We start from the raw sequence: 27,769 nt of genomic DNA, 5'->3' as shown, positions 1-27,769 counted from the left end.
GCTAAGTAGGGATTGTATTTTAAGCCAATCAGCCTTCCCTAAAAGCCCTATATATATGTGTGTGTGCCACCTAATAAACGAGCTCTCTCCGGTGGATCGTCAACTGGTGTCGACTCGTCCTTTCACAGAGAGAGAACAGAATACAATTTTAAATAAGGTGGTCAGTTAAGGACTTTTAAGAAGGTGATGTTTGAGCAAAGACATGAAGGAAGTAAGGGAGCAAGCTGTAAAGGTACCTGGGAAGAGTACTCCTAGGTAGAGGGAACATGTGGAAGCATGTGTTGCATGTTCAAATAGCAAGGCCGGATAGCCTGAATGAAGAAAGCAATGGAGAGTGTAATAGGAGATGAAGTCAGAGAGCTAAAAGACGGGGGGGAGAGGTGTGGTACAGATTGATTAGGGCCCTATGAGCTGGGTGACCATATGCTCTCATTTGAATGTTTGTTCTCTCTAAAACTCATGTTGAGGTTTAATGGATGTGGGGCCTTTAAGAGGTGATTATGTCAGGAGGGATCTGCCCTCATGAATGGATTAATGCTTTATTGCAGGAGTGGGTGGGTTTGTTATAAAAATGAGATCTCCTGATTTCTTCTGTCTCTTGTGTGCTCACTTCTGCCTTCCACCATAGGATGACGCTCTCCAGATGCCAGCGCCATGCTCTTGGACTCCCCAGCCTCCAGAACTCTGAGAAATAAATTTCTTTTCTTTATGAACTACCCAGTCTGTGGTACTCTGTTATAGCATCAGAAAATAAATTAAGATACCATTTATAATTTAGTGTTCGAATTGGGAGACCTTTAGAGTGAAAGGTGGGGATGGGAACTATTAATAATTACACTAGGCAAAGAAACAGACTGTCCTGGACAACCTGTGACATGGAACCTAACCATTGTAAGGTCTTGATCTTTTTAAAAATTTAACTGAGATGGGAGGCCATTGGAAGGTTTTGAGCAGAAAAGTAACATGATATACTTGAGATCACTCTAACTGCTATGCTGAGAGTAGATTAAAGAAGAACGTGAGCAGAATTAAGGAAGAGGGACCTGTTAGGAAGGTAACAGCATCCAGGCAAGAAACTAGATTGTAAATATGTTGAAATTATGGCCAAAGACTTTATTGACATATTAGATGTGGGGTGAGAGAGAAAAAGCAACCAGAAAAATGGAGTTGCTATTTATTCATATGGGGAAGACTTTAGGAAGAGCAAATTTGGGGAGAAATTAGGTGCAAATGTTAAGTTTGATATCCTATTATATATTCAAGTGAGCATATTGAGTGGGCAGTTAGTATGTGAGTCTAGAGTTCAGCTTTCTTTACATATTTGGTGAATGTCAATATAAAGATGATATCTAAAACCATGAGACTGGATTTTTTAAAAAGGAAAAGAACCAAAGACTAAGTTCTGGCCACTTCAATAGTAAGCAGTAGGGTAGATAAGGAAGAACCAGCAAAGGAGACATTGAAGGAGCAGCCAAAAAGGCAAGAGGAAAACCAAGCAAGTGTGGTGTCCTGGAAAGCATTTCAAAGAAGAAAGAGAAATGAGTTTGTCAGATGCCTTGAGAGGTCAAGTAAGATGAGAACTATGAATCAACCATTGAATTCAGAAACATACTTTGGGGACCTTGATAAAGCTGTTCTTGTGAAAGATGGGGGCAAAAACTTAATTGTAGAGGGTTCAAAGGAAAATTGGAAGGAAGAAATTGGAAATAGCAAGTATACAGCAATCTTTTGAGGAGTTTTGTTGTAACAGGACAGGGAGAAATGGGGCACTAGCTGAAGGCAGAAGTGGGGTCAAGAGAGATTTTCAGGCATCGCAGAGTCACAGCTGTTCACATGCTGAATGGGAAAGATCCAGTAGAGAGGGAAAAGACTGATGATGGGGGCCAGAGTCAGTAGCAACATCTCTGTGCCCATTTATATAGCTTCTATATGCTTAAGGGTTATGAATCAGAGCTGAGTAGCTCTCCTGTTTTCCCGTTTTCCTAATCAATCTTTTTTTTTTTTGGCAGCTGGGCCGCCTAATCTACCTTCTTGAACAAAGTTTTCCCAAAGAAAGAAAAGACAAGATGATTATTAACCTATACTCTTGCTTAGACAAAATTGTGTTAGGCATGCACATTAGTCAAAGGTCTGAGTTGGGTACTTTAACAGTCCAATGATGCTTGGCTAGGGTTATCACCTTTGAGTTTTCTCTCCAGGAAATAATGACTCCAGCCTTGAAATAACATCAGGGACTAGAGGCTCACCAGACCACTACCAGGCACAGAACCCATGATGCCAAGAACCCTGTTCATCATGGAATCTTGACCTCTGACTCAAGCCACCTGCAAACGCTATGATTCCACCTCCGTCCTTGGTCCCTTCCTGTGCATACCCACATTCTTTTTTTCTCTTTAAAAACCCTAAAATTTAGCCAGTCAGGGAGGCGGGCTAACATTGCTACTCTGCTCACATGTTCTGTCGGCTGTAATAGATCCTTCTTCCTGGCACTAATTTTTGTCTCTTAGATTGTTTCTTGGCTCGCTGAGCAACTGAACTCAATTAGATCTTTGTGGCTTGGTTACAAAAGCAGAAATGAACAAAGAGCAGATTGGTCATTTCAAAGTTACTTTCCTTGTAAGGTGGGGACAGAGAGACAGAACAACAGAAAAATCACTGATTATTTAACATCAGGTTACTTCAGACTATATCCTCTTTGTGTAAGGATTAAAGCAGAGGGTACTTTATTATCATGCCTATTGAAGATTTAAACTGGCCTGTTTGGGAAATTGGTTGTTATCTCTCTTTCCTCATTTCCTGAAGGTCAGACCACAACTTGGTTCAGATTTGGTGAGGTGGAATTTAGCAGGGGTGGATTTTTAGTCTGGTCTGTTGAGGCCTAGTGCAGGAACTCCCAAATAATGGCCTCCTATAGCTTTTATTTAACACTGTTTACCAGCAAAATATATCTTAAGCTAGTTTTAGAAAATGGAAAGCTTAGTCACATGCTCAAAAAAAGCACAACAAATAGGTAGTGAGGCATAACCACTGAAACTTGTAGCTAGGAACAGCTGTTGGCTGCCTTCTTGAAGGTGGATATACCATATGAACCAGGATACTTGATTTCTTGTTACATTTCACTTGTAAATTACTATTAATATCTGCCATTGTGGTATAACATGAAATGTATTTGGTCTCTGTCCTTGGTTCCCTGTCATAAAATTCTTAACACCCCTGGAATTTCCTGAGTGATAGGAGTATCTTTTCCTATTCATAACGAGCTTCTTTGATAATTTCTGAGTCAATGCTAATCAGGTTCCTTACGAGGGGCCCTTAGATTGCTTCAGCATGGGGCCAGTCACCAGAGAAAGATCACTTTTGTAGGATCAGAGGGTTGGAATTTCCAGCCCCACCCACTGACCTGCGGGAGGGGGTGGGGCTGGAGATCAAGCTCTATAACTCCTGGACAACAAGATTTGATGAACCGCCAGGTTGGTGAATCCATGTGCTGAGAGGGTGGTGTACCAAACTTCACAGGGACAGTTACTCCTGCGGTTGGGACCCTTCTAGACCTCGCCCTATATACCCCTTAATCTGGCTGTTTATCTGTATCCTTTATAATAAACCGGCAAACGTAAGTGTTTCCCTGAATTCCACGAGCAGTCCCAGCAAATTAATCGAACCCAAGGAGGGGGTTGTGCACCTAAGACAGTGTTAGAATTGAATGAATGAATTTGTTTTTTGGCAGCTGGCTGGCACGGGGAACAAAACCCTTGACCTTGGTGTCGTAACACCACACTCTAATCGAATGGGCTAACTGGCCAGCCCAGAATTGAATTGAATTATATGACACACAGTTGGTGTTGGCTGGAGAATTGTTTGGTGTGTGGGGATCCCCCCCACATCTGGTTACAGAAGTGTTCTGTGTTGAATGTAAGAGTTGAGAGGAAAAACAGTTTGTTTTCTTCCACTAACAGCCATCAATTTCTCTCAAAGGAGTATAGAACATTTTCTGGATAGGAATACTGCATATAATCATTTGGGTATAGCAGTATATGAGTTCATTTCAAAAACTACTATAATCTCAAATGTGCTGTTTACCTGTATACTTTCACATGTACACACATACACATATATACTCACACAGACTGTTGTCATCTAATTGTTATGTTAATACAATGGCATTCTTTTTATTTGGATAGTATTTGTATGTTTAAAAGTGAGTGTTAATCCTTATATGGATTTTGCCACTCCTTGGCTAACACATTTTTAAAAAATCTTATAAATCCATTTCATCAAATTAATTAGTAAGGAGGACTGTCTAGAAAAAAAAATTTTTTTTTAAACAAGGAGATTATCTGGAAGACTGGTCCAGAATTTAGTATATGACAAGCATTTCTCTACAGCAAGACACATTTTAGGGTTAATTGTTATAGTTGGTCCATTTCAGCAGTAAAGGCTTTGGTTTCTTCAGTCTTATCTGTTTTTCAGCTCACCAAATGGGGTAGAAATTTGATCAGAATGCAGTTACTAAAACCTTGGGATTTTCTTCTCTGTCCGTTGAATCTCTTGTTTTTTTCCAAGATCTGAACCTGAAAATAAAATAGCTGCTAAAGAAAATCAAATATTCAAGATAAATAATAACATTCAAGACTCTCCTCTTCAAAATGCCAAACTGACACTGAAAAACATTTCTCCAATCAATGAACAAGTAATTATTTGTGAACTCTAACAAGAACCTCATAGGGCCGTCCAGTTAGCTCATTTGGTGAGAGCATGGTGCTGACGGGATGAAGGTCACGGGTTCAGATCCCCCTACCAGCCAGCCATGAAAAAAAAAAAGAACCTCATGAGAGTAGAGCTAGAACTTAAACTCTTTCAGTTTCTCTGAAGAAAGGATAGAGGGGTAAGAATGAAATTCTTGGCAATTAAGGTTGTATTGAAGTAGTCATGTCACTAGAAGAAAACAACTTATCAAAAATCCCCAACTTTTGCTGTAAGTGCTCTGTCAGGGATCAGAATCCATTCACATGTAGACTAACCTTTATCATGGCCAGGCAGTGAAAATGTTTGATCTTATATTTCCGCAAAATAGCCATATGAAATATTCCCATATAACAGATGGGAATACTAAAGTTTAGTGAAAATTACATGATTTGCCCAAATTTATGTAGTAGATTTGGGATTTGAATCCAGGCAGTTTCACTGTAGAATCTAAACTTCTCCTACCATAGCACTATCTTTTAAATGTTTGATAATCTGTGTTATCGTAGACAGATCTTTGGTCTTTGTCTCTGGGTATTGACAGAGAGTTCCTAAACTCTTGTAATTTACTGAGTGATAGGGGCAATAAGAACATCTTTTGTTCTAATGAGGCAACTCTTGCCAGGGCCCTACTTAGACAGCTTCAGAATGGGGGCTGGTCACCAGACAGACCAAGCCTTAATTAGAAGCCTGGAACTTTCAGCCCCGCTCTCCCAACCTCTGGGGAGAAGAGAGGGACTGGAGATAGAGTTAATAATTGATTGTGCCAATGTGCTGACACCTCGGTAAAAACCCCTGAATGATGGCATTTGGAGAGCTCCTGAATCGACGAACACATTTGTATTTCAGGAGGGTAGTGCATCCCCACTCCACGGTGACTGATGCTCCTGCACTCAGGATGCTTTCAGACCTTACCCTATGTACCTCTTCACCTGGCTGTTTATCTCCATCCTTTATAATAAATCACTAATAGTAAAGTGTTTTCCTGAGTTCTGTGATTCATTTTAGCAAATTATCAAACATGACAAGGGGAATTGTGGGAACCTCAGACACTGTAGTCCAGTTAGACAGAAGTGTGGGTAACCTGAGGACCTAATACTTGGGACTGGCACCTGAAGTGAGGGCAGTATTGTGAGACTGAGCCCTTGAACTTGTGGAGTCTGATGCTAACTCCAGGTAGTTAGGGTCAGAATTGAATTGAATTCTAGGACACCCAATAGGTGTTAGGTTGGTGTCAGGAAGAAAAACACTTATACAATCTCATAGGCCAAAAAAATATATATTAAATTGTTGTATTTTGCATTTTTTTATTAATGTGGACAAGTAGTTTTTTTTGTGTGTGTGTGTATTGGACACTTATCTTTCCTCTTCTATAAATTGCCTGTTCTTGTCATTTGCCAGTTTTGCTACTGAGTTGTTTTTCTCCCACTGATTACTCAGAACTTTTTGTATATTACTTATTTCTCTATTGTTATTTCTCTAATGTTATTTCTCTATTTCGTGTTGCAAATATTTTCTCCTCACTTGTTGACTTTTGTCTTTATGGTTTCTTTTTGTCTTGCCAATAATTTAAAACATTATAAAATCAGATATATCAATTTTTTCCTTTATGGCTCTTTGATTTTCATATTATGCTCAGAAAGAACTTCTCTAAGATTGTAAAAATATTTATGTTTTCTTCTGGTATGTTTATGATTTTACAATTTTTTAGGCTCCATTTTCTTTTTCTTTTTTCTTTCTTTTTTTTTTTTTTTAGGACGAGGAGAAATAAAATATGTTTATTTTGTAAAGATTTGACAATGAATGTTAGTTCGATAACACAATTTCAGGGCCTAGATGACATCAAGGCCTGGTAACTGACAGAAATTAAACTGGTGTGCAACATATTGGAAGAAGAGCAGGTAAAGCCAGTCATTAATGAAAATACCCTGCAGGAATGATAAGGCCACTGTCAGTGGAGACTTCCAGCCCCCACCTCCTGCAGCCCACACTGTGCCCAACCCTGTCCTGAAACAGATAAAGCATCAGGCATAGGCCTAAATCTTTTATCTTTCTGGAATTTATCTTGATATATTTTGTAGAATTCAACTTTTTTATTTATTCAAAATATCCAGCTGAATGTTCTAACATCTTTTACTGAATAATCTAACTTTTCCCCATTGATTTTTAATCACACTGAATTCTTATATTTTTTTGTTTTATCCTGAACTCTATCCTATTCCACTGATTTTTATTCCTATACCATCACCACCCTGTTTTAATTTCCTTAACAGTGTGCTTTATTATCTGATAGAACTAGTCTCCACTTTTTACTCTTCTTTTTTCAGAACCTTCCTAGCTATTCTTGTATGTTTATTTTTCCTGAGAAATTTTGGTATCATTTTGTTAAGTTCCACTTACCATTTCACTTTCTGCATCTGCTCTAAGGTCTCTGGTAGAGTCATTCCAAAACTTTCAGGGAAAAAAAGGGTGATGATTCCAATCAGGATAGTCAGACTGCCCATGACTATATAGGGCAGAAGTCTGTTGTAAGCACCTGTAAAGTACCAAACATAACAACATCAATTAGTTACAGGGATTCTCTGGATACACTTGAGAATCATTTTGTGAAGGTGGTAAACAGTATGAGAGTAGTTTTTGTTGTTGTTGTTTGTTTTTTGGTGGCTGGCTGGGCTGGCTAGGGGATCTGAACCCTTGACCTTGGTGTTATAATGCGGTGCTCTAACTAACTGAGCTACCCAGCCAGCCCCAGAGGAGTTTTAAATCTGAACATTTTCAGAAGAAAAAAAGTAGGCAAAACATTACTGTTACTTTTTGGCAGATGCCATTGGCTCTGCATTTCTTTTTTTTTTTTTCTTTTTTAAAAAATTTATGTTTTATTAGCATATTAATTGTTACAAATCATATTTATTCTTTAAGTCCCTTATCCAACCTTTCCCCTTCCCTCCCCTCCCCGCTCTAATAACTATAGGTTGGTTCTCTCCATCTGATAGATTAACCATTCCTCTGTTGGTTTGTTGCGTGGATGATCTGTCCAGTACTGAGACAGGTGTGATCGAGTCCTCCCCTAGTATCATAAATCAGATGCTTCTTCTATTACTCTGGACTGTGCTTTATGGAGAGAGAGGACCACTTCTCTTTTTTGTTTTGTTTTTTTGGTCTCCACTGGTGTCTCTCCTTGTGTCAATGCAGTTGAGAGTCTGGTGTGCCATCTGCACAGTGGCTGTGACTGTTGCTATAGAGATTAGATGCTTTTGTAGCAGCCACGGCAATTGTGGTGGCTATGGTGGGCTACCCACGTGGAAATCGTGTTTTTGGTGTGTTCTTTACCTGGTTGTGGCTGGGTTCAGTTTCTCCCAGCTCTATGCATCAGGCGCCTGGCTGGGCCCCGGGGTGGTGGTGGCAGCTCACATAGTTGCAGCTGGGTTTGGTTTCTCCCTTCTCCATGCCTCATTCTAAGATGTTGTTGCAGAGCAGTTGGGGGGGAGGGGGATAGGGGAAGGGGGAAGGAAATAGGGTGGGAAGAGGAGGAAGAGGGGCAGCGTGATCGAGACCCGTGGCACCCCAATCATTCTGCAGGGGGAGCCAGGGGTCCTTCCAGTGGTGGCTCAGTTGTTGCTGGGCTGGATGCTGATATCAGGGAGTGAGATGGGATGTGACTGAGGATGTCGGCCCCCCATCACCCTGGCTTGGGAGATTGGGGCGCTTCCTGCCGTGGCTTAGTGGTCAGTGCTGGGCTGGTTGCAGATGTTGGGGGAGCATGGCTAAAGCCTTCGGCCCTCCCCTCTCCCTGGCTTGGGAGCCCAGGGGGCTTCCAGTTCTTCTAGGTTTTATATGTGTTCTTTGGTGCTGTTAGACCTTTACTAGTTAATATCAAACTTTGTCTCTGATCTGTGGGTATTTTGTTTTTTCTTTCAGTTCTGTGTTGTATCATTTGCTGTTCCTACCACTTAAATGCTGCACTGGAACTAATGTATTGTCCTTTGCTTACTTCTAAAATGGAGGAACTTCCTGGGGGGACCAGCACTTGAGCCCTGTAGTTGAGCTAAATTGTTGCTTTGCTACTGATTCCCTAGGGAATGCTTTTTGTGCAGCTCAGGTTTTAATGATTGACCTTGTATGTACTTACAAGTCTTGTGAGGTCTGGTACACCTGGATTGTGTGGAAACTCTGGTCTGGGCCTGAGCCTTTTCAGCAAACTGCACCCCTGCAGTTCTGTATTCCTGACCAGTCTCCACTGAGTGGTTCTGTGCTGATTGGAGGGCAGATCAGCGGTCCAGGTCCATGCTGTGCCACAGTTTTTCCCCCACCATCTGCACTTCAAACACTTCCCATGGGACAGGCTTTGTGGCGGTCTCTTGCAATGACTCACCGACCTCTGAGTGGCTCCCTTTTTCAGTTGTTGTGGCTCCTTGCTTCTATGTGGGTCCATGGGAACCCTGTTAGTGGTCTTGCTGGCCCTCTTCTCCCCTGCCACCTGCACGCAACTTCACAGGAAGGGCACAGCAATGGCTTTTGCCAGCTCCTGCTCCATGCACTCACCAGCTCCAGCCTGGATGTGGCCAGGGCTCAAAATGATCTGAGTGATCCTTTCTTTCTCTCATCATGGCTTCTCCTGCTTTCATGAACTCTTTAGGTCACTTCTTCCTCTTCCTCTGAGCTCTGGCGGCCCCAGCTTGGCTGTAGTTCCTTTTTATTAGTTGTAAATTGGTTGATTTGTGGGAGAAAGTGACACGGGGGGCCTTCTATTCCTCCATCTTGACTGGAAGCTTGGCTCTGCATTTCAATAATCATTTACCTACTTGATTTTGCATTATCATAAGGTTTTTCATTCTTTCTTGTCGACTGGTATCCTTTAAGCTGCTACTTAATCATGTGTGACAGATGTTCTTTGATAATAGTCTTTGCCTACCAAAGTTCCCGTTAAAGTGGAGGTAATTAGAGACGGGGGATGGGAGGACATCAGGAGAAAGAGCTTGATCAGGATGTTTCAGGGATAGGTTCTGGCTATTACAAGTCTGGTATAACCTCTGCTTTTGTCCAAACCAGTAGGCTGCAGTCGAAACTGAGGTCCACAGAGCCATGAGACTCTTAAAAGAAATAAAATCTAAGCAATATGTTCAATCTGATTAGACACATTCTGTGAAAGCACTGTATCTGGATTTGGTTTCTTTTTCCAGCATTTACATGTCTTGGTTTCATGCATAAGTGGAAGAACCACTCCATCTCTTTATGTGGCATTATTTAGACAGGAGAATAACAGATCCTCATCTTGCTTCCATTCTGCATACAGAGATTATAGAGAAACAACATACCCATGTATTTTATTTGACTCAAAACATAAGAAAAGCATTGATCTTGAAGCTTCTCTGAGGCTAATAGGTGTAGCTACTTTGGAGTAGAAAGCTCTGTCTTGGACTCCTTTCTTATGTAACAGTGGCCCACCACTGTGCCATCCGAGTATGATTTGAAAGTATAGGGAAGAACGGAGGGGAAATGACTTCACTATGTATGATATGCTATCTCAGGTGTGCTTTAGGGCAGTTGTGCAGAGTATATTTAAGTTAGGAAAATGTTTTCTTTCTCTGTAAGGATTTAGAGCATACCTTTTCTGAGAATACACACGTCTCTAGGGATGTATGTGTGTGTTTTGGCAGCTGGCTGGTGTAGGGATGGCACCCTGGACCTTGGTGTTATGAGCACCACACCCTAACCAGCTGAGCTAACTGGCAAGCCCAGGGTGTGTATGTTTGAACCAGTAGAAAGAATAACAAGGTGTGTCTACAACTCTCACCAGTACAGTCCTTAATGAGGACTAAGCTTGGAGTGCCAGATCCTACATCTCACTGAACATCCGACTGAAGCCACTCTGTGGTTGTATTCCAGATTGATACATTTGATTATATAAAAACTAGAATTTTCTGCATTGTAAAAATTATCATAAAGTCAAAATTCAAGTGATAAACTAGGAAAAATATTTACAATACACATACACAGGGCTAATTTCCTTCTGTTGTAAAAAGTTCATACAAATAAAACAGAAAAAGATGAATAAACCATTAGAAGAACGGGCAAAAGACATGAGCAGTCAACTCACTGAAAAATAAATAGAATGGCTAATAAATGCATGAAAAAGATGCTCAATCTAATTCATAATTAAAGAAATAGAAATGAAAGCAACAATGGTATACATTTTTCACATAACAGATTACCAATGATTTAAAAATTGGATAATCCCAATTGTTGGTGAGGATATGGGGAAATAACAACTTTCATCTATTGATAGTTGGATTGTAAATGATACCAATTGGTTTGTTCTGGCAATATCCATGAAATTTTTAAAACGCATTCTTTGTTCCAGCAATTTTACTTCTGTGAATCTATGAATCCAAATATATGCAAATAAATGCAGGAAGGGTGCAGGGGTATAGGAGAATGTTTGTTGTAATGTTATTTGTAATAACAAAAACCCGGAAATGGCCTAAATGTTCATCCATTGGAGCCTGGTTAAATACATTATGTATATACATATATCAGAAGACTATGTACTTATTAAAAAGAACGTAGAGAAATGTCCTTAAGGATCCTAAGATGGCGGTGACTGTGGTGGTTGGCGCGGAGTAGCTGAGGTGGAAAAGGCGGCCACTGGGCCTTAAGCAGCCAGGAAACTCGTGGACCTTCCTCTTGCCGTCTCTTAAGGGAGTACCGCCGCTGGTGGCTGGTCGTGGGGGCTGATGCCACTTTGCCCTTGGCAGGAGAGGCTGCCTCATTTACAGGCAACAGCTTTGAAGTATGGAGCAGGAAAAGAACTGTTTCTTAGCTGCAAAAGCGAGTCTCTAGACAGGGAACACGGCGCTGGGTCGGCTGCTGACGCTGCCAGGATCCCGGAGGCCGGGGCCACGCTGAAGGCAGCCAGCTGCCCTATTCATGATTCAAGGTTTCAGGCCGGCATAAAAGAAGATTCCTGAGAGCACCCGAGCCGCGCCGTGGGACCGAGTGAGCAGCCCGAGGCGGTGGCGGCTGAGAACGGGGACGGTGACAACGCAGAGGCAGAGAGGGAGCCGCCTGACCCGGCACAGCCCTGTGAGTGACCCCCGGCCCGGCCCTGCTCGGGGGGCAGACGCCCGCCTGGCTTATGCCTGCCCCACCGGGCCACCCACTGGCCCCGGGGCTGCCTCCATTTTCTCAGGTGGTGGCGGCTCCTGCCCGGCTCGACCAAGCCTGTCCTCCTTGCCTGGCTAGGCTCCTCACTGAGCCTTCCCACTTGCTTGCCCCGGTGATGGGCTTCCCCGGGCCTGCAGGCCGGCCTCCCCTCCCACTCCCTCCGTAGTTCTCTGGTGGGGCTGGTGGCGTGGGGCGTCCCCAGCCAGCGTCGGGAGGGCAAGGAAGTACGAGCTGGGCCGACTGTCACTCCACCGCACCCTGGGCTCCGCCCCTGGTAAACTTCCTGTTACTGGGAGGCAGATACCATCTCTGTGGCCACCAGTTCGGAAAAACGCCTAACCGATTTCTGGTTAGGAATAGTGTGGTTGGAGAGTTCCCGAGATCACTTGAACCTGCCAGAGAGCTGACTGCGGGCGGGCACCGGACTCGGTCCGCGCTGGGGGGATTCAAAGGTTAACCGTGTGCTGCGGGCTCCTCCCCCGAGGAGCTCACGCTCTGGTGTGGGAGATAAGACAAGTACACAAATAACCGCGATACCAGGAGGAAGGTGATAAGTCCCGAGAAAGATCTACACAGTGCTACAAAGGCACCCAGAGAGACCAGTCATCTGCGCCTAGCAGAAACCTGGTAGACTTCCTGGGCAAGGTGGTGCTGAGCAGGGTCTTGAAGGCCCAGCTGATAGATGAGGGCTGCAGAAGACACGTCCCAGCCCAGCCCAGTGTGCACAGAGTGGGGAGACGTCTGGCTAGGGAGGCGGAGACTCGACAGAAACCACACACCCTGTGGGGTCGCCACTGCATGATCCAACAGCCCGGGCCAGAGCGCATGGAACAGGGAGAAGTCCTGCACAGGAAGTGGAAGCTCAGCAGAGACCACACACCCTGCGGTACCGCCCCGTGATCCAGCAGCCCAGCAGAGTCCAAGCTGACCAGAGAGGTGGCTCCCCGGAGAGGCCCAAGACCAGAGGCAACCACACACACAAGGCACTAGAGGCCAACAGAGCAGTCACGGAGGTAGCCATACCAAATTGGCAACCACAGCAACATCTTAGTCAATAGTCTCAAACCGGTGGACTGTGAAACCCCCTGCCTCAATGAATAAACATCAAAAAAAAGATAACAGAAATACAAAAAATCAAGAAAGTACACCACCAAAAGTTAATAAGTCTCAAACTCTAGATCCTATAGAACAAGAAGCCCTTGAAATGACTGACAAGGAATTTTGAGTGATAATTCTAAGGAAACTGAATGAGATACAAGAAAACTCAGCTAGACATCATGATGAAATGAGGAAAAGTATACAGGACCTGAAAGAGGAAAGGTACAAGGAAATCAATGCCCTGAAAAAAAATGTAGCAGAACTTGCTGAACTGAAGAAGTTATTCAGTGAAATAAAAAACACAACGGAGAGTTTAACCAGCAGGCTTGTCGAAGTTGAAGAGAGAACCTCTGAACTTGAAGATGGGCTGTTTGAAATAACACAAGCACACACACAAAAAAAGAAAAAAGAATCAAAGACATTGAAGAAAATCTGAGAGAGATATCAGACAACCTTAAGCGCTCAAATATCCGAGTCATGGGTATCCCAGAAGGGGAGGAAAACGGAGACTGCATTGAAAACATATTCAACAAAATAGCGGCAGAAAACTTCCCAGGTATAGGAAAAATCACAGATCTTCAGATCCAGGAAGCTCAACGATCTCCAAACGTATTCAACCCAAAAAGGCCCTCTCCAAGACATGGTATAGTCAAACTGGCAAAACTCAGAGACAAAGAGAGAATCTTAAAAGCTGCACGAGAGAAACGTCAAATCACCTATAAGAGAGCCCCAATCAGGTTAACATCAGACTTTTCATCACAAACCCTAAAAGCTAGAAAGGAATGGGATGATATTTTCAAAATACTAAAAGACAAAGATTGCCAGCCAAGAATACTCTACCCTGCAAGATTATCCTTCCAAAACGAAGGGCAAATAGTTTATTTCTCAGACAAACAAAAACTGCAGGAGTTCACTACCACACGACCACCCTTACAAGAAATCCTCAAGGGAGTACTGGGTTTGGTTCCTGAAAAATAACTACCACTGCCATAAAAACCCAAGAAAAATCAAAACCCACTAGTATATTAAAAATGACATTCGTGAAGAGAAAACAAACAAACAAAAATGCTATCTAGAACCTAAAGAACCAACAAACACAGAAACCAAACAGTAAATCAGAAAGCAAGGAACAAATGACAGCTAAGACAACCAAACAACCAATAAAATGCTAGGAATAAATCAACACCTTTCAATAACAACCCTTAATGTAAAAGGCTTAAATTCCCCAATCAAAAGACACAGACTGGCTGACTGGATCAAAAAGGAGGACCCAACTATATGCTGTCTACAAGAGACCCACCTCGCCCATAAAGATTCACATAGACTAAGAGTGAAAAGATGGAAAAAGATTTACCGTGCAAACAGAAAATAAAAACGAGCTGGAGTAGCTATTCTTATATCTGACAAAATAGACTTTAAACTAAAAACCATAAAAAGAGACAATGAGGGACACTACTTAATGATAAAAGGACTGATCCATCAAGAAGACATAACAATCATAAATATGTACTCACCCAATGTTGGAGCAGCCAGATTTATAAAAACAAACTCTATTAGACCTAAAGAAGGAAATAGACACTAATACCATAATAGCAGGGGACCTGAACACCCCACTGTCAATACTAGACAGATCATCTAGGCAAAGAATCAGTAGATCTAAACAATACTCTAGACCAATTGGAATTGGCAGATATCTACAGAACATTCCATCCAACAACCTCAGAATATTCATTCTTCTCATCAGCACATGGATCATTCTCCAGGATAGATCACATATTAGGTCACAAATCAAGTCTCAATAAATTAAAAAAAATTGGAATTATCCCATGTATTTTCTCAGACCACAATGGATTAAAACTAGAAGTTAATAACAAACAAAACTCTGGAAACTATAGAAACATATGGAAATTAAACAGCATTCTACTTAATGACATATGGGTCCAAGAAAAAATCCAGCAGGAAATCAAAAAATTTATTGAAACTAATGAAAATAATGATGCATCATACCAAAACCTGTGGGGTACTGCAAAAGCAGTATTAAGGGGGAAATTTATTGCATTAAATGCTCACCTCAGAAGAATGGAAAGATGGCAAGTGAACAACCTAACACTTCACCTTAAAGAACTAGAAAAACAAGAACAATCCAAACCTAAAGTTAGCAGACGGAAAGAAATCATTAAGATCAGAGCAGAACTGAATGAAATTGAAACCCAAAAAACAATACAAAAGATCAATGAATCAAAAAGTTGGTTTTTTGAAAAGATAAATAAAATTGACAAACAATTAGCATGGCTAACAAAAAAAAAGAAGAGAGAAGACTCAAATAACAAAGATTAGAAATGAAAAAGGCGATATTACAACTGATTCATCTGAAATACAAGGAATCATTCGAGACTACTATAAACAACTATACGCCAACAAATTTGAAAATCTGGAGGAAATGGATAAATTTCTGGACACACACAAGCTCCCAAAACTGAACCATGAAGACGTAGAAAACTTGAACAGACCAATAACAATAAAGGAGATTGAAGCTGTTATCAGAAGGCTCCCAACAAAGAAAAGCCCAGGACCAGATGGATTCACAGCAGAATTTTACCAAACATTCAAAGAGGAATTGACACCGATTCTTTACAAACTATTCCAAAAGATTGAAACGGACACAAATCTCCCAAACTCATTCTATGAAGCAAACATCATCCTGATACCAAAACCAGGTAAAGATATAACCAAAAAAGAAAACTACAGGCCGATATCCTTGATGAATATAGATGCAAAAATCCTCACTAAAATACTAGCAAACAGAATACAGCAACACATACGTAAAATTATTCACCACGATCAAGTGGGATTCATCCCAGGGATGCAAGGTTGGTTCAACATACGCAAATCAATAAATGTGATACACCATATTAATAAAGTCAAAGACAAGGACCATATGATCATCTTTACAGATGCTGAAAAAGCATTTGATAAAATTCAGCACTCATTCATGACAAAGACCCTCTATAAGTTAGGTATAGAGGGAAAGTATCTCAACATAATTAAAGACATATATGACAAACCCACTGCCAATATCATCCTGAATGGGGAAAAGCTGAAAGCTTTTTCTTTAAGAAGAGGAACTAGACAAGGATGCCTGCTCTCACCACTCCTAATCAACACAGTGTTGGAAGTACTAGCCAGAGCAATCAGAGAAGAGAAGGAAATAAAGGGCATCCATATTGGAAAAGATGAAGTCAAACTGTCCCTGTTTGCAGATGACATGATCCTATATATCGAACAGCCTAAAGCCTCTACAAAAAAACTCTTGGAGGTGATAAATGATTTCAGCACAGTAGCAGGATACAAAATCAACACACAAAAATCAGTAGCATTTCTTTTCTCCAATAGTGAACATGCAGAACGAGAAATCAAGAAAGCCTGCCCATTTACAATAGCCACCAAAAAAATAAAATACTTAGGAATTGAGTTAACCAAGGAGGTGAAAAATCTCTATAATGAGAACTACAAACCACTGCTGAGAGAAATTAGAGAGGATACAAGAAGATGGAAAGATATCCCATGCTCTTGGATTGGAAGAATCAACATAGTGAAAATGTCCATACTACCCAAAGTGATATACAAATTCAATGCAATCCCCATCAAAATTCCAAAGACATTTTTCTCAGAAATGGAAAGAACTATCCAGACATTTATATGGAATAATAAAAGACCACGTGTAGCCAAAGCAATGCTGAGCAAAAAAAATAAAGCTGGAGGCATAACACTACCCGACTTTAAGCTATACTACAAAGCTATAATAACCAAAACAGTATGGTACTGGCATAAAAACAGACACACTGACCAATGGAATAGAATAGAGAATCCAGAAATCAACCCACACACTTACTGCCATCTGATCTTTGACAAAGGCACCAAGCCTATTCACTGGGGAAGGGACTGCCTCTTCAGCAAATGGTGCTGGGATAACTGGATATCCATATGCAGGAGAATGAAACTAGACCCATACCTCTCATCATATACTAAAATCAACTCAAAATGGACTAAGGATTTAAATATACACCCTGAAACAATAAAACTTCTTAAAGAAAACATAGGAGAAACACTTCAGGAAATAGGACTGGGCACAGACTTCATGAATACGACCCCAAAAGCACGGGCAACCAAAGGAAAAATAAACAAATGGGATTATATCAAACTAAAAAGCTTCTGCACAGCAAAAGAAACAATTAACAGAGTTAAAAGACAACCAACAGAGTGGGAGAAAATATTTGCAAAATATACATCTGACAAAGGATTAATATCCAGAATATATAAGGAACTCAAACAACTTTACAAGAAAAAAACAAGCAACCCAATTAAAAAATGGGCAAAAGAGCTAAGTAGGCATTTCTCTAAGGAAGATATACAAATGGCCAACAGACACATGAAAAAATGCTCAACATCACTCAGCATCAGGGAAATGCAAATCAAAACCACACTGAGATACCATCTCACCCCAGTTAGGATGGCTGAAATCCAAAAGACTCTGAACGATAAATGCTGGCGAGGTTGGGGAGAAAAAGGAACTCTCATACATTGTTGGTGGGACTGCAAAATGGTGCAGCCTCTATAGAAAATGGTATGGAGGTTCCTCAAACAATTGCTGATAGATCTACCATACGACCCAGCTATCCCACTGCTGGGAATATACCCAGAGGAATGGAAATCATCAAATCGAAGTTATACCTGTTCTCCAATATTCATCACAGCACTCTTTACAATATCCAAGAGTTGGAACCAGCCCAAATGTCCATCATCGGATGAGTGGATACGGAAAATGTGGTACATCTACACAATGGAATACTACTCAGCTATAAAAACGAATGAAATACTGCCATTTGCAACAACATGGATGGACCTTGACAGAATTATATTAAGTGAAACGAGTCAGGCACAGAAAGAGAAATACCACATGTTCTCACTTATTGGTGGGAGCTAAAAATTAATATATAAATTCACACACACACACACACACACAAAAAAAAAAAAAAAAAACCGGGGGGGGGAGAAGATATAACAACCACAATTACTTGAAGTTGATACGACAAGCAAACAGAAAGGACATTGTTGGGAGGGAGGGAGGAGAAGGAGGAGGGAGGGAGGTTTTGGTAAGGGGCAACAATAATCAACCACAATGTATATCAACAAAATAAAAGTTAAAAAAAAAAAAAAGAACGTAGACGAACAATATAATACCCATGTGGAAGGATATTCTACTATATATAAATATATATATGTATACATATGTATTATATATATGTGTGTATATATATATATATACACACACAAGGGTACTTAAAAGTTAATGGGGGGCTGGCCGGTTAGCTTGGTTGGTTAGAGCATGGTGTTATAGCACTAAAGTGAAGGGTTTGGATCCCCATACCAGCCAGCCACTAAAAAACAAACAAAAATGTAATGGCAAGAATCATACTGTCTTTTATTTCTAATTTTCCATGCACTTTTTGAAGTACCCTTGTATATATACTGTGCAAAACAAAATATCTGAAGGGCGGTTCACCAAACTGTTAATATTGGCTATTTCGGGGAGCTTAGGAGAGAAGATGTGAATTTGTACTTTTTCTAGCATTTTCTATGCTCTTTGAATTTTTCGTAATGAAAATCTATTACTTTTGTATTTAAGACTAATTTAAAGAAAGAACAAACTGACACGATGTAGCTCACCAAGGTAAACGAAGTAGGGAGCAATGATGCTGCCCACCCTGGAAGCCATGGATGTGACCCCCACTGCCATGTTCCTGACTGGGGTCGGGTAGAGCTCTGCAGTGAAGACATACAGCATGGAGAAAGCAGAGGTGATCCCAAATTTTCCCAACATCACCAGACCAATGGACAAGAAGTAATAATCTGGAAAAGAGACCGAGTGTAAACAGAGGTGCTTTATTTTATTTATTTATTTATTTATTTATTTATTTATTTATTTATTTATTTATTTATTTATTCTTTAGAGGTGCTTTTAGAAGTGATACTTTCCTAGCTCAGTTGCTTTTATAGTCCTTTTTGCTTCAATGAGAATGTTTTTATTAACAATGATATTGTCCAAATAAACCTCTCTTCAAATGTCCTAATAATTGGACATGCACAGAAATGGAGAGTGAGGGTGGCTTTCTACTTTGCTCTACCGTTGTTTTAGATCATTAATGCATTCAGTGACCTTTGTCCACTTGTCTTTTATTTACAGCAGCTTCCTGGTAAGTTATTAGTATGTTAATATAGTTAAGTTTAATCTTCAAAGAGAAGAGCCAGTCTTTTCTATCCTGTTTCTCATTACTAAGAAATATATATGTCTATGTATATTTCTATGTATCAATAATTTGTTGACTTAACATTTTAATAATATGAAAAAGACACAAGGGGAAAAGGGAAGCATATGTTCCTTTGTGTGCTATTTAATTAGTTAAAGATTCAGGTCATAAAATCACTGAATTTATATTGAAACTGGCAGGTCCTACCAACACTAACGGTTGAATATACACATCAGAGAAAAGGTTTGAAAATGCCAAGAAATCAGGAATCATGATTGCAATTCAAAGAAAGAGGTTTGAGAGTTTAGGTGAATCTTTCTATCAAGGGGATAATTGGGAGAGCTACTCTTCTTTAGTTGGTGATTTCTGATTCTCCAAGGCTGACTCTTCTGTTTGAGATGAACTGTTTTGAACCCAGGAAACTTACAATTAACTTATGAATGGTTTATGATGTAAAGGCTGAATAAACGTAGATCTGTTACTCATACGTGGCCTAATCAATGTGTGAATCTTTTGTGGTAAGTTTAGCTTCTTACCTGTAGGTACCAATTGAATTAAGAGAAGCACACCTCCTCCCAGACACAGTACCCCAGCTATGATGTAACGCCTGGGCAGGGTTCGAAGTAGCAGCCAGGCTGCAATGTAAGCTGGAACTTCAATCAAGGCAGAGAGGAAACAGTTCAGGTAGGCATCTCCATGTAAATTAGGAGTGTCAAGAGACAGAGCAAAGTAACCCACTGAAGTTAGCATCCTGAAAGATAAAAGAAGACAAACAGATGGCCTGAATCACTCTAAAATTTCATGATGGTCAAGAAATTGTCTAGATCTTGCTGTCTGTAAGTAGCCACTAACCAAATGTAGCTATTTAAATTTAAATAAATCGAAAGTAAATAAAATCACAAATTCAGTTCCTCAGTCACACTAGCCACACTTCAAGTGCTCAGGAACCACTTGTGGTTAGTGGCTACTATATTAGACAACACGGCTATAAAACATTTCCTTGCAGTAAGTTCTGTTAGACAGTCTTGATATGCCAGTATTCAACAATACCTATTCTCAGCTAGATGATTTCAAATTTCAATATTTCCTGAATAGTTTGTACATCCTTATTCCCTTAGAACTATTATTTGAAGAAAAAATGTCAGTCACATCAGTGAACATAAAGTTCAGATTTCATTCTTAAAAAAAAAAAAAGATGCTTAGGTAATACTGTGGGATCCACTCACAGTAAATTTTGATTTTGTATTCACTTTAGGGAAAAGAGTGAAAGTCCCATAATGCTTCAAAGTATCACAGAGTACAGGCTGCATATCCAGTCATTACAGTTAACTTCCACATAGAAGCTTTTCTGTAGGAAAAAACCTCTGTGCAGACAGACTCCCCTCTATAGAAATTTGCTTCTTTATATTTTTTGGCAGCTGGGCAGTATGGGGATCCAAACCCTTGACCTTGGTGTTACTAACTCTGCACTCTAACCAACTGAGCTAATGAGCCAGCCTAAAATTTGCTTAATATTAACATTACTGAAAAGCAGAGGATATCTGAAAAATGTTTTCAGGAACACTGTTGGATCTTTTTATACATATTAGACTGTGGAGTATATTAACATTTATAAAGCAAATGTATTTCACAGGGCCTAGTTTCCAAAGCCCTGTACTTTCAGGTATAACCTAACTTTTAAAAATTACATATAGAAACGTTAAGCTTGCAAAAGACAGGAAACTTTCCTCAGGCTAAAGTCTCTGTTGTAGATAAAGAATTGTAACACAGCAAAATTGCTGGCTCAAGGACAGATGCCCTTGGAGCAGGTTAACCAAAGTTACTTTATTGTTATGTAAACATACTGAGGAAACTGCTGTAGGAAAAGACAGTATTTGCTAAGAACAAGCTTTTGTTGGTGGATCAACTTAACCTTTTGCAAATTGCATTATGGAATGTCACTTTGTTATTTCACTGATGTTACCAACCTCTGTTGTTAAACTATACTTAGCCATAACTCCACCTATCTTCCTTTTCTGTAACTTTCTGGCCTGGAAAATAAATACTGAGAAAGAACCCCAGTCTCCTGTTAATTTCCTGAGGAGGAATGCCTCTCTCTTGAGGGTTCCTGGAAATTAACACCTTCTGGGTTTCTCACTTCTCAAAAGAAATGGGCTTTGAGTAATCCTTTGCATCTCCATCACCCAGGGGAATACAGGTGACAAAGAGAGTGCAACATTAGACCAAGTTGGGTAGCACAAGGACTAATCCAAAACAAAACAAAAAATTAAACTTCCTTGCTCTAGGGATCTTAGTGATTTTCACATTTACCAATAAGAAGACCTTAAACAGAGCTAGTGACTAGTTTGTTATAGGCTCAATAGTGCCACTGCTTGAGATACATTTGCATCAGCAATATATCCTGACACCTAGGAACTAAGGCTGTTCACAGTGAGGAAGGTAATGTGCCTAAAACACATTTGCTTAATTCAGAGGCATAAGCTCTGTCATTGATTTTTTTCTAATTGCAAAACGGGATGGACCTAAAAATACACTAGCTGCAGTCTGAATCTACCAGTTCTGATGATCAGCTTTTATTTGTGCTGCCATCGTGGGGAAGATGGATTCCTTTTTTATTTCTCATTTCCTGGCAGATACATTATTAAATCTAGTCTACAAAGCCAGTTTATTATTTCTGTGCCTTAAAACCATTTGTTAGTTTGCTGTTGGCAAGTGTGAAAAGCTTGTGAAGACTCCAGTCCAGGCAGTGGGGATCCAGGTTTTCTAAGTTCACTGTCAATTGCCAGTTCAGCTTCAAAAACCAGGAACTTAATTAGCATTTCTGCCTCAGGTACGGGACGTCATTAGACTTAATCCCATAACCTTAGCAGAGGTGGGAACCTTTTCCCTTTGGGCCTTAGTATTTTTTTTTTTTTTTTTAAGAAAAAAAATTTTATTTATTTATTTATTTATTTATTTATTTATTTTTATTTTTATTTTTTTTTGTCTCCCAATTTTCTTTCTTTATTTTTTTTAAATTTATTTTGTCGATATACATTGTAGCTGATTATTGCCTTAGTATTGAAGACTGAAATATTGTTTCCTGTGACTGTTTTCTGTATCCAGTACCATTTTTATTTTTTAAAATTATTATTTTTTGGTGGCTGGCTGGTACAGGGATCAAACCCTGGACCTTGCTGTTATCAGCACCCTGCTCTAACCAAATGAGCTAACCAGCCAGCCCCCAGTCTCATGGACTGAATCAAGGCATTTCCAAATAACTTAGAAATCTATAATTTTTATGTTGCCTCAGGAAAACCAAGTCCTTGCCATGATGTTCCCTGAATTAAAGAAAATAAGTTACATACTTATGTGCTATATGTCTGCATTTCCAGATCACCTATTACTTACCATAGGAGCAAAGACATAATGGTTATTGTGGCAATATTCCGAGTCCTGAACAGGTCCAGAATGAAAACTTTCTGCTGCTTCAGGCTGTTTAGCTCCTGTAGCTAAAATAATGCAAATAACCATGAGCTTAAGAGGTAGTGAAGAAGTATCTTTGGCCATGATGTGTGAGAAAAACTTATGCATGCAACTCTCACTTCACCTTGAATATGCTTAGATGTCTGGAAACTGGGGGAGAATAAGGACATCCACATATGAGGGAACTTCGAAAACTATGTGGAAATAGAATTAAAAGATAATATGAATCTTTCCATGAACTTTTTGAAGACCCGTCTTATATGATGCTTATTCTAACACCTTAAAATGTTTGTGGGCTGGCCGGTTAGCTCAGCTGGTTAGAGGACGGTGTTATAACACCAAGGTCAAGGGTTTGGAACCCTATACCGGCCAGCTGCCAAAAACTAAATAAATAAAATAAAATGTTTGTAGCCCATTTTAGAAGACTTTCAAATATATAATACCAGCTCCATTTTCTCTTTATACAAAGACTGACTACAAACATAGCCTTTCCTTAACTCATGGTCATCACTGTGGATGGACTTTTATCACACTGATCTGTGATCCGTAGGGCCTACTGAGTGGGTAGGGCCACGTAGCCCCAAACTGCCTTGAGCTCATGCCTACTTTTTATACTTTTCTTGTTGTCTTAGCATCAGAACAGACTGGTTAACAGGGGAACCTTGGGCAAGTTACTATTTATCTTCTCCGAGCCTCAGTTTACCTCTCTGTAAAATGGGTATATTAATTGCACAGTGAGACAATTAGATGAGATCATATACATTAAGCTTAGCACAGGAACCATGGTAAATGCCCAATAAATTTTAAGTATTAATATTATTATTACTGCACTGTTGAGGAAAAGATGCTAGCCATCGGTGGTTAATGGTAATTTCTTAGTGCTATCAATGGGCTTCACTCCTTTACTTTCAATTTGTTGATGTTATTTTGCTACGAGTTATGAATCTAGATAAACAAGCTGTTAGATTTGAAGCTAAAATAAAGTTATAAGGCTCTGAGGTGGGGAATATCTTAGGAATAAAGTCTGAGGACTTATGACCTATGGTATATTGGCAGTAACAGACTGAGGAAGGAGTTTCTATTTTGAAGACATGAGTGCCAGGCTTGCTTTTGTAGCAGGTGCTCCCAAATGTAAGCATCCTTCTTTCCAGGAATAAACACTACTCACAGCTCACAGCCATATTGCCTTTTCTCTCTTGCACTATTTGGAGTATACAGTTCCAGAACATGCCCCTAGCAGTATAACACTGTTATTACAACAAAGCAAAGCCATTGTGTACACTAGTGAGAACTAGAAGACTTCTTGGAGGGTTCCGGGTGTCGGGGGGTGCTATATACAGACAGGACCTGTGGACCAGCACTGTGCTAACACTGGCTTACACTGCCACAGGGCTGTTGTTAAAATACAGATTGCTTGGTTCCACCCTGGACCTGCTTACTCTGACTCATTCACAGGACCCAGAGGCCTGGGAATCTGTCTTTTTAAAGCTCATTGGGTAATTGTGATGAGCAGCTAGGTTTAGAAACCTCAGGACAAGAATATTCTTGTATCCAGTGGTTGTCCCTGGCCTGGGTGGAGCCACCAAAATGTCTTTGGATCAGGTACCACAAGCAGGTTGAGGGTGCTTCTTCTGAAGCCGGGGAAGCTCAAGACTGCTTTCCAAGATGATACTATTCTATATTTTTTCCTGTCCAAGTTCATGCCACTGCCTCTAACATGAGGTAAAAAAGCATCATTGTTAAGAGCATGCACTTTGGCACCAGAGAGATCTAGGTTGCAAATCCCAGCTTAATAGCTGTGTGATCCTGGTCAAGTTACCTAACTTCTCTGTACCTCAGTTTCTTCTCCTGAAAAATGGGGCTAATAGTAGTATCTACTAGCTATGGCTAGCATGAGCATTAAATGAGCTGAACACAGTGCCTGGCATCTGGTAGGCTCTTCATTATCATTCTGAACAGGCTGCATCTGCTGGCACAGGACTCTGCAGATCCTCCTAAAGAGGAACCTACCTGGGAGGTGAGCAGGGGAGATGACCTGACCTCAGGAAAGCATATGCTCCCTTTCCCTCAACGGGCTTATCCAGTTCAGGCTAGATGGGCACCATGGCAGGAAGAAACAAGGTGTTATCAAATGCATGTGTTTTGACACTGGAATTTATTGTCCATCAATATATATCTCTTATCTATTTTATGATTGCTTTCATCTGTGTAGGTCTGATCTCTGCAGCTAGACTGTAAATTTCTCAAAGGTAGGAATCAAGCCACATATCTGAAAAATACCAATGAGCACCCAGCACGACCCTGAAAGGCAGAAATGTTAGACATTCCCAATGTTATTTTTGCATCCAGTTAAATTGACTAAGACTGGGAATGGATTTCTCGATTCAAAGGGCAAAGGATTAAGGATGCTTTGTCCTGGTAGCCCTCTGAGAGCTTGGGTTCATGACCACTTTAACTAAGCCTCCAGCCATTGCCAGGGTATCTTCTTCTGGAAAAGGTCCTTCGTGAAGGCCTGGGATGCAGGAAGCCCTCAGGTGGAGCAACAGCATGCCCACTGTTCTCCACAGGGTTCTGCTCTCTGGGGTAGCCAGTAGGCCAGACTTTAGCACAGGGCATGCATTCTGCTGCTGCAGCCACCATAGCCTTCTTCAGGTGTCCTGAGCAGTCCCCTACCCTTCTAGCCCTGCTGTATCCTCTCCATTCATCTATGTGAATCCTACTGTCCTCCCTGGCTGGAACCTGCCTCTTCCGCCCCTGGGCCACCCTGCTCTCTTTCTCTATACTGATGCCACACAGTGTGTCCACTCCTTGGGTACTTAGCATTTCCTCCCTTATGCCATCATTTACCTTTTCACCTAATTCTCTTGCCCTCTTTAGTTATTTCTATGCTCCTTTAGCATAGGGGCTGTGTGTTATTTTTCTTGTTTCCTCCAGGAGCCGGCACAGGGCATGGAACACTGCACGTCCTCACTAACTGTCAGGATGTGTGGCTGCTTCCATAGAATGTCAGCTTTTCCTCGTGGCCACCTGCTTGGAGGTGAATCCTTGAGCCTGTGCTCTTAGGCTTGAAGGTTCCAGACACGGCATATTACAAGACTAAAGACATGTGCAGCTTCCACAGCAGGCTTTGGTTAAGATTCACGGTATAGTGGGGAACCCAGGGTGGACTAGCTCTCAAACACATTTTTTCCACTTAATCTGGACATTTGAAAATTACTGGTAAACAGCTGCATCAATGGTTTGGAGCAATACCAATAAAAAGTTGGAAATAAACTTGCAAAATGGAGGAACTAATGTTTAATTAACAGTATTCATTAAGCAGTTTACATACATATATTAATTAATTCTTAATTCTTAGCCCTTCAAGGTGGATTTTATCTCAGAACTTAATCTAAGGCCTAGTACAGTGCCTGGTACATAGAGGGCACTTAACAAATATTGAATTAAATTAAATTCCATAAAATCAAGAAATGTATAGCTGATCTCAAGAGGAAATATCTGAAAATGCTTACTTCTACAGGATCAAATATCACTGCTGGTACAGCTATGTTGTTCATTTTTGCAGCTTTTTGGATGATATCTTCAGCCTCTCTGAATCTTCTCTGGGATATCAGCCACCGGGGAGATTCAGGAATAAACCTAGAATTCATTTTTAATTGTTTATAATTTTTTACAACAGCAGGGTTTGATACTATTAACTATCAGCTGCCCCAACAGAATTTTAATTTTCTAAAAATCTAGTTTTTCTTTTTTAAAGACAATTGGGAGGGAGTCCTCAAAAGATTCTCATTGAATTATAGGAATAAATAAAGACATCCTCAAGTTTCAAACTTCTGATCAAATTGCAAGACTGATCATCAGTTGTGCTTGAGACCAGGACCAGACCATAAGGAGTGACATTAACTGTAGGGGTGTTTAAGCCAGGGCAGCTGGAGAAGATCATCCAAAACTTAACAGCCAATATGGCTCATAAAAGAAATACAGTCACTTGGCTGTAAGTCTCCCAAGAGAAGAGACTGTCTTTCGGCATGTCCGTCCCCAGCTGGTGATGTTCACAAGTTTTTTGGATAAAGGATGGCCAGGGAACCTGTGCTCCTCGAGACTTTCTCATAGTCAGAGGAGAAGGTGAGGGCACTGACACTTTCCTGTGGGTTGTCCCTGTGGCTTTCAACAGATTCCCAGGTGAGATCCCCAAACCAGTTTTGGGGAGATGAGCCCCGATGTTGTCTTTTTTCTTTTTTAATGTCTAAAGACTTAATTTTTAACAATTACATAGTGTATACACATTTACAACTGATGCTCAAATACAGTTGCAAATATAGGACTTCTCTTCTTTCCTAATTTTTATTTCTCAGAATCTCTTAGCCATTCTCCTGCCAGCTGTTGTTTTCCTTAGCTATTTGTCAGTACTTAGTTATCCTAGAAAATAAATTACAAATAGTAGATACAGAGCCCTTCTACAATTAATAGGCCTGAAAGCCACACTAGGAATTAGCTTAGAGCAAAACAAATAACCAACCACCAGCTCCCTTCCCCAGTAACTAGCACATGGGTTGAAAAATGAGCCCAGTTTGCATTTTGGAATATGCCGTTAGTTGGTCCTTATAGGAACTGTAATGATGAACTGTCACTGATCTTCAGTAATTAGAGCTGTGCTGTCCAATAGGAACTTCCAAAATGTTCTTAATTTCTGCTGTCCAGTATAGTAGCCACTAACCACATGTGGTTATTGATCTACTGTGACTAGTATACCTGAAGAAATGAAAATTTAATTCTATTTACTTTTAATTAACTTAAGTTTAAATAGCCACATGTGGCTGGTGGCTACTGTTATTAGTGCAGAACTAGAGGTGTTACTACCCAGCCACTGTACACTTCATGGATGCCTCTACTTCTTAGCAGTATCTTTCCCCACCCGGTTATGCTTAGAAATATCCTTCCTTTCTTTATATAGCCTCTGAGGGCCATCACTGGCCTCGGATTCCTAATGT

The 27,769-nt window shown here is 40.5% G+C and overlaps 1 protein-coding gene across 2 annotated transcripts in view; it reads right to left on the bottom strand.

The window, feature by feature from the left end:
* Window positions 1-4,495: 4,495 nt before the first annotated feature.
* The window catches only part of LOC134369968 (solute carrier family 22 member 4), a 57,353-nt gene continuing 34,079 nt past the window's right edge, over window positions 4,496-27,769 (bottom strand). The window contains exons 5-10 of one of the 2 annotated variants that reach the window (XM_063086840.1): window positions 26,291-26,417; window positions 22,704-22,804; window positions 19,850-20,064; window positions 18,733-18,915; window positions 7,144-7,279; window positions 4,496-4,571 (exon numbers count right to left, since the gene is read on the bottom strand). In XM_063086840.1, the coding sequence (XP_062942910.1) occupies window positions 4,496-4,571; window positions 7,144-7,279; window positions 18,733-18,915; window positions 19,850-20,064; window positions 22,704-22,804; window positions 26,291-26,417 (838 nt within the window). The remainder of the gene's footprint in view (window positions 4,572-7,143; window positions 7,280-18,732; window positions 18,916-19,849; window positions 20,065-22,703; window positions 22,805-26,290; window positions 26,418-27,769) is intronic. The other variant, XM_063086841.1, reaches the window with a different exon arrangement.

The sequence above is a fragment of the Cynocephalus volans genome, chromosome 2 (genome assembly GCF_027409185.1).
Source record: "Cynocephalus volans isolate mCynVol1 chromosome 2, mCynVol1.pri, whole genome shotgun sequence".
In the NCBI taxonomy this organism is placed as follows: Eukaryota; Metazoa; Chordata; class Mammalia; order Dermoptera; family Cynocephalidae; genus Cynocephalus; species Cynocephalus volans.
This window is presented reverse-complemented; position numbering and strand designations above follow the sequence as displayed.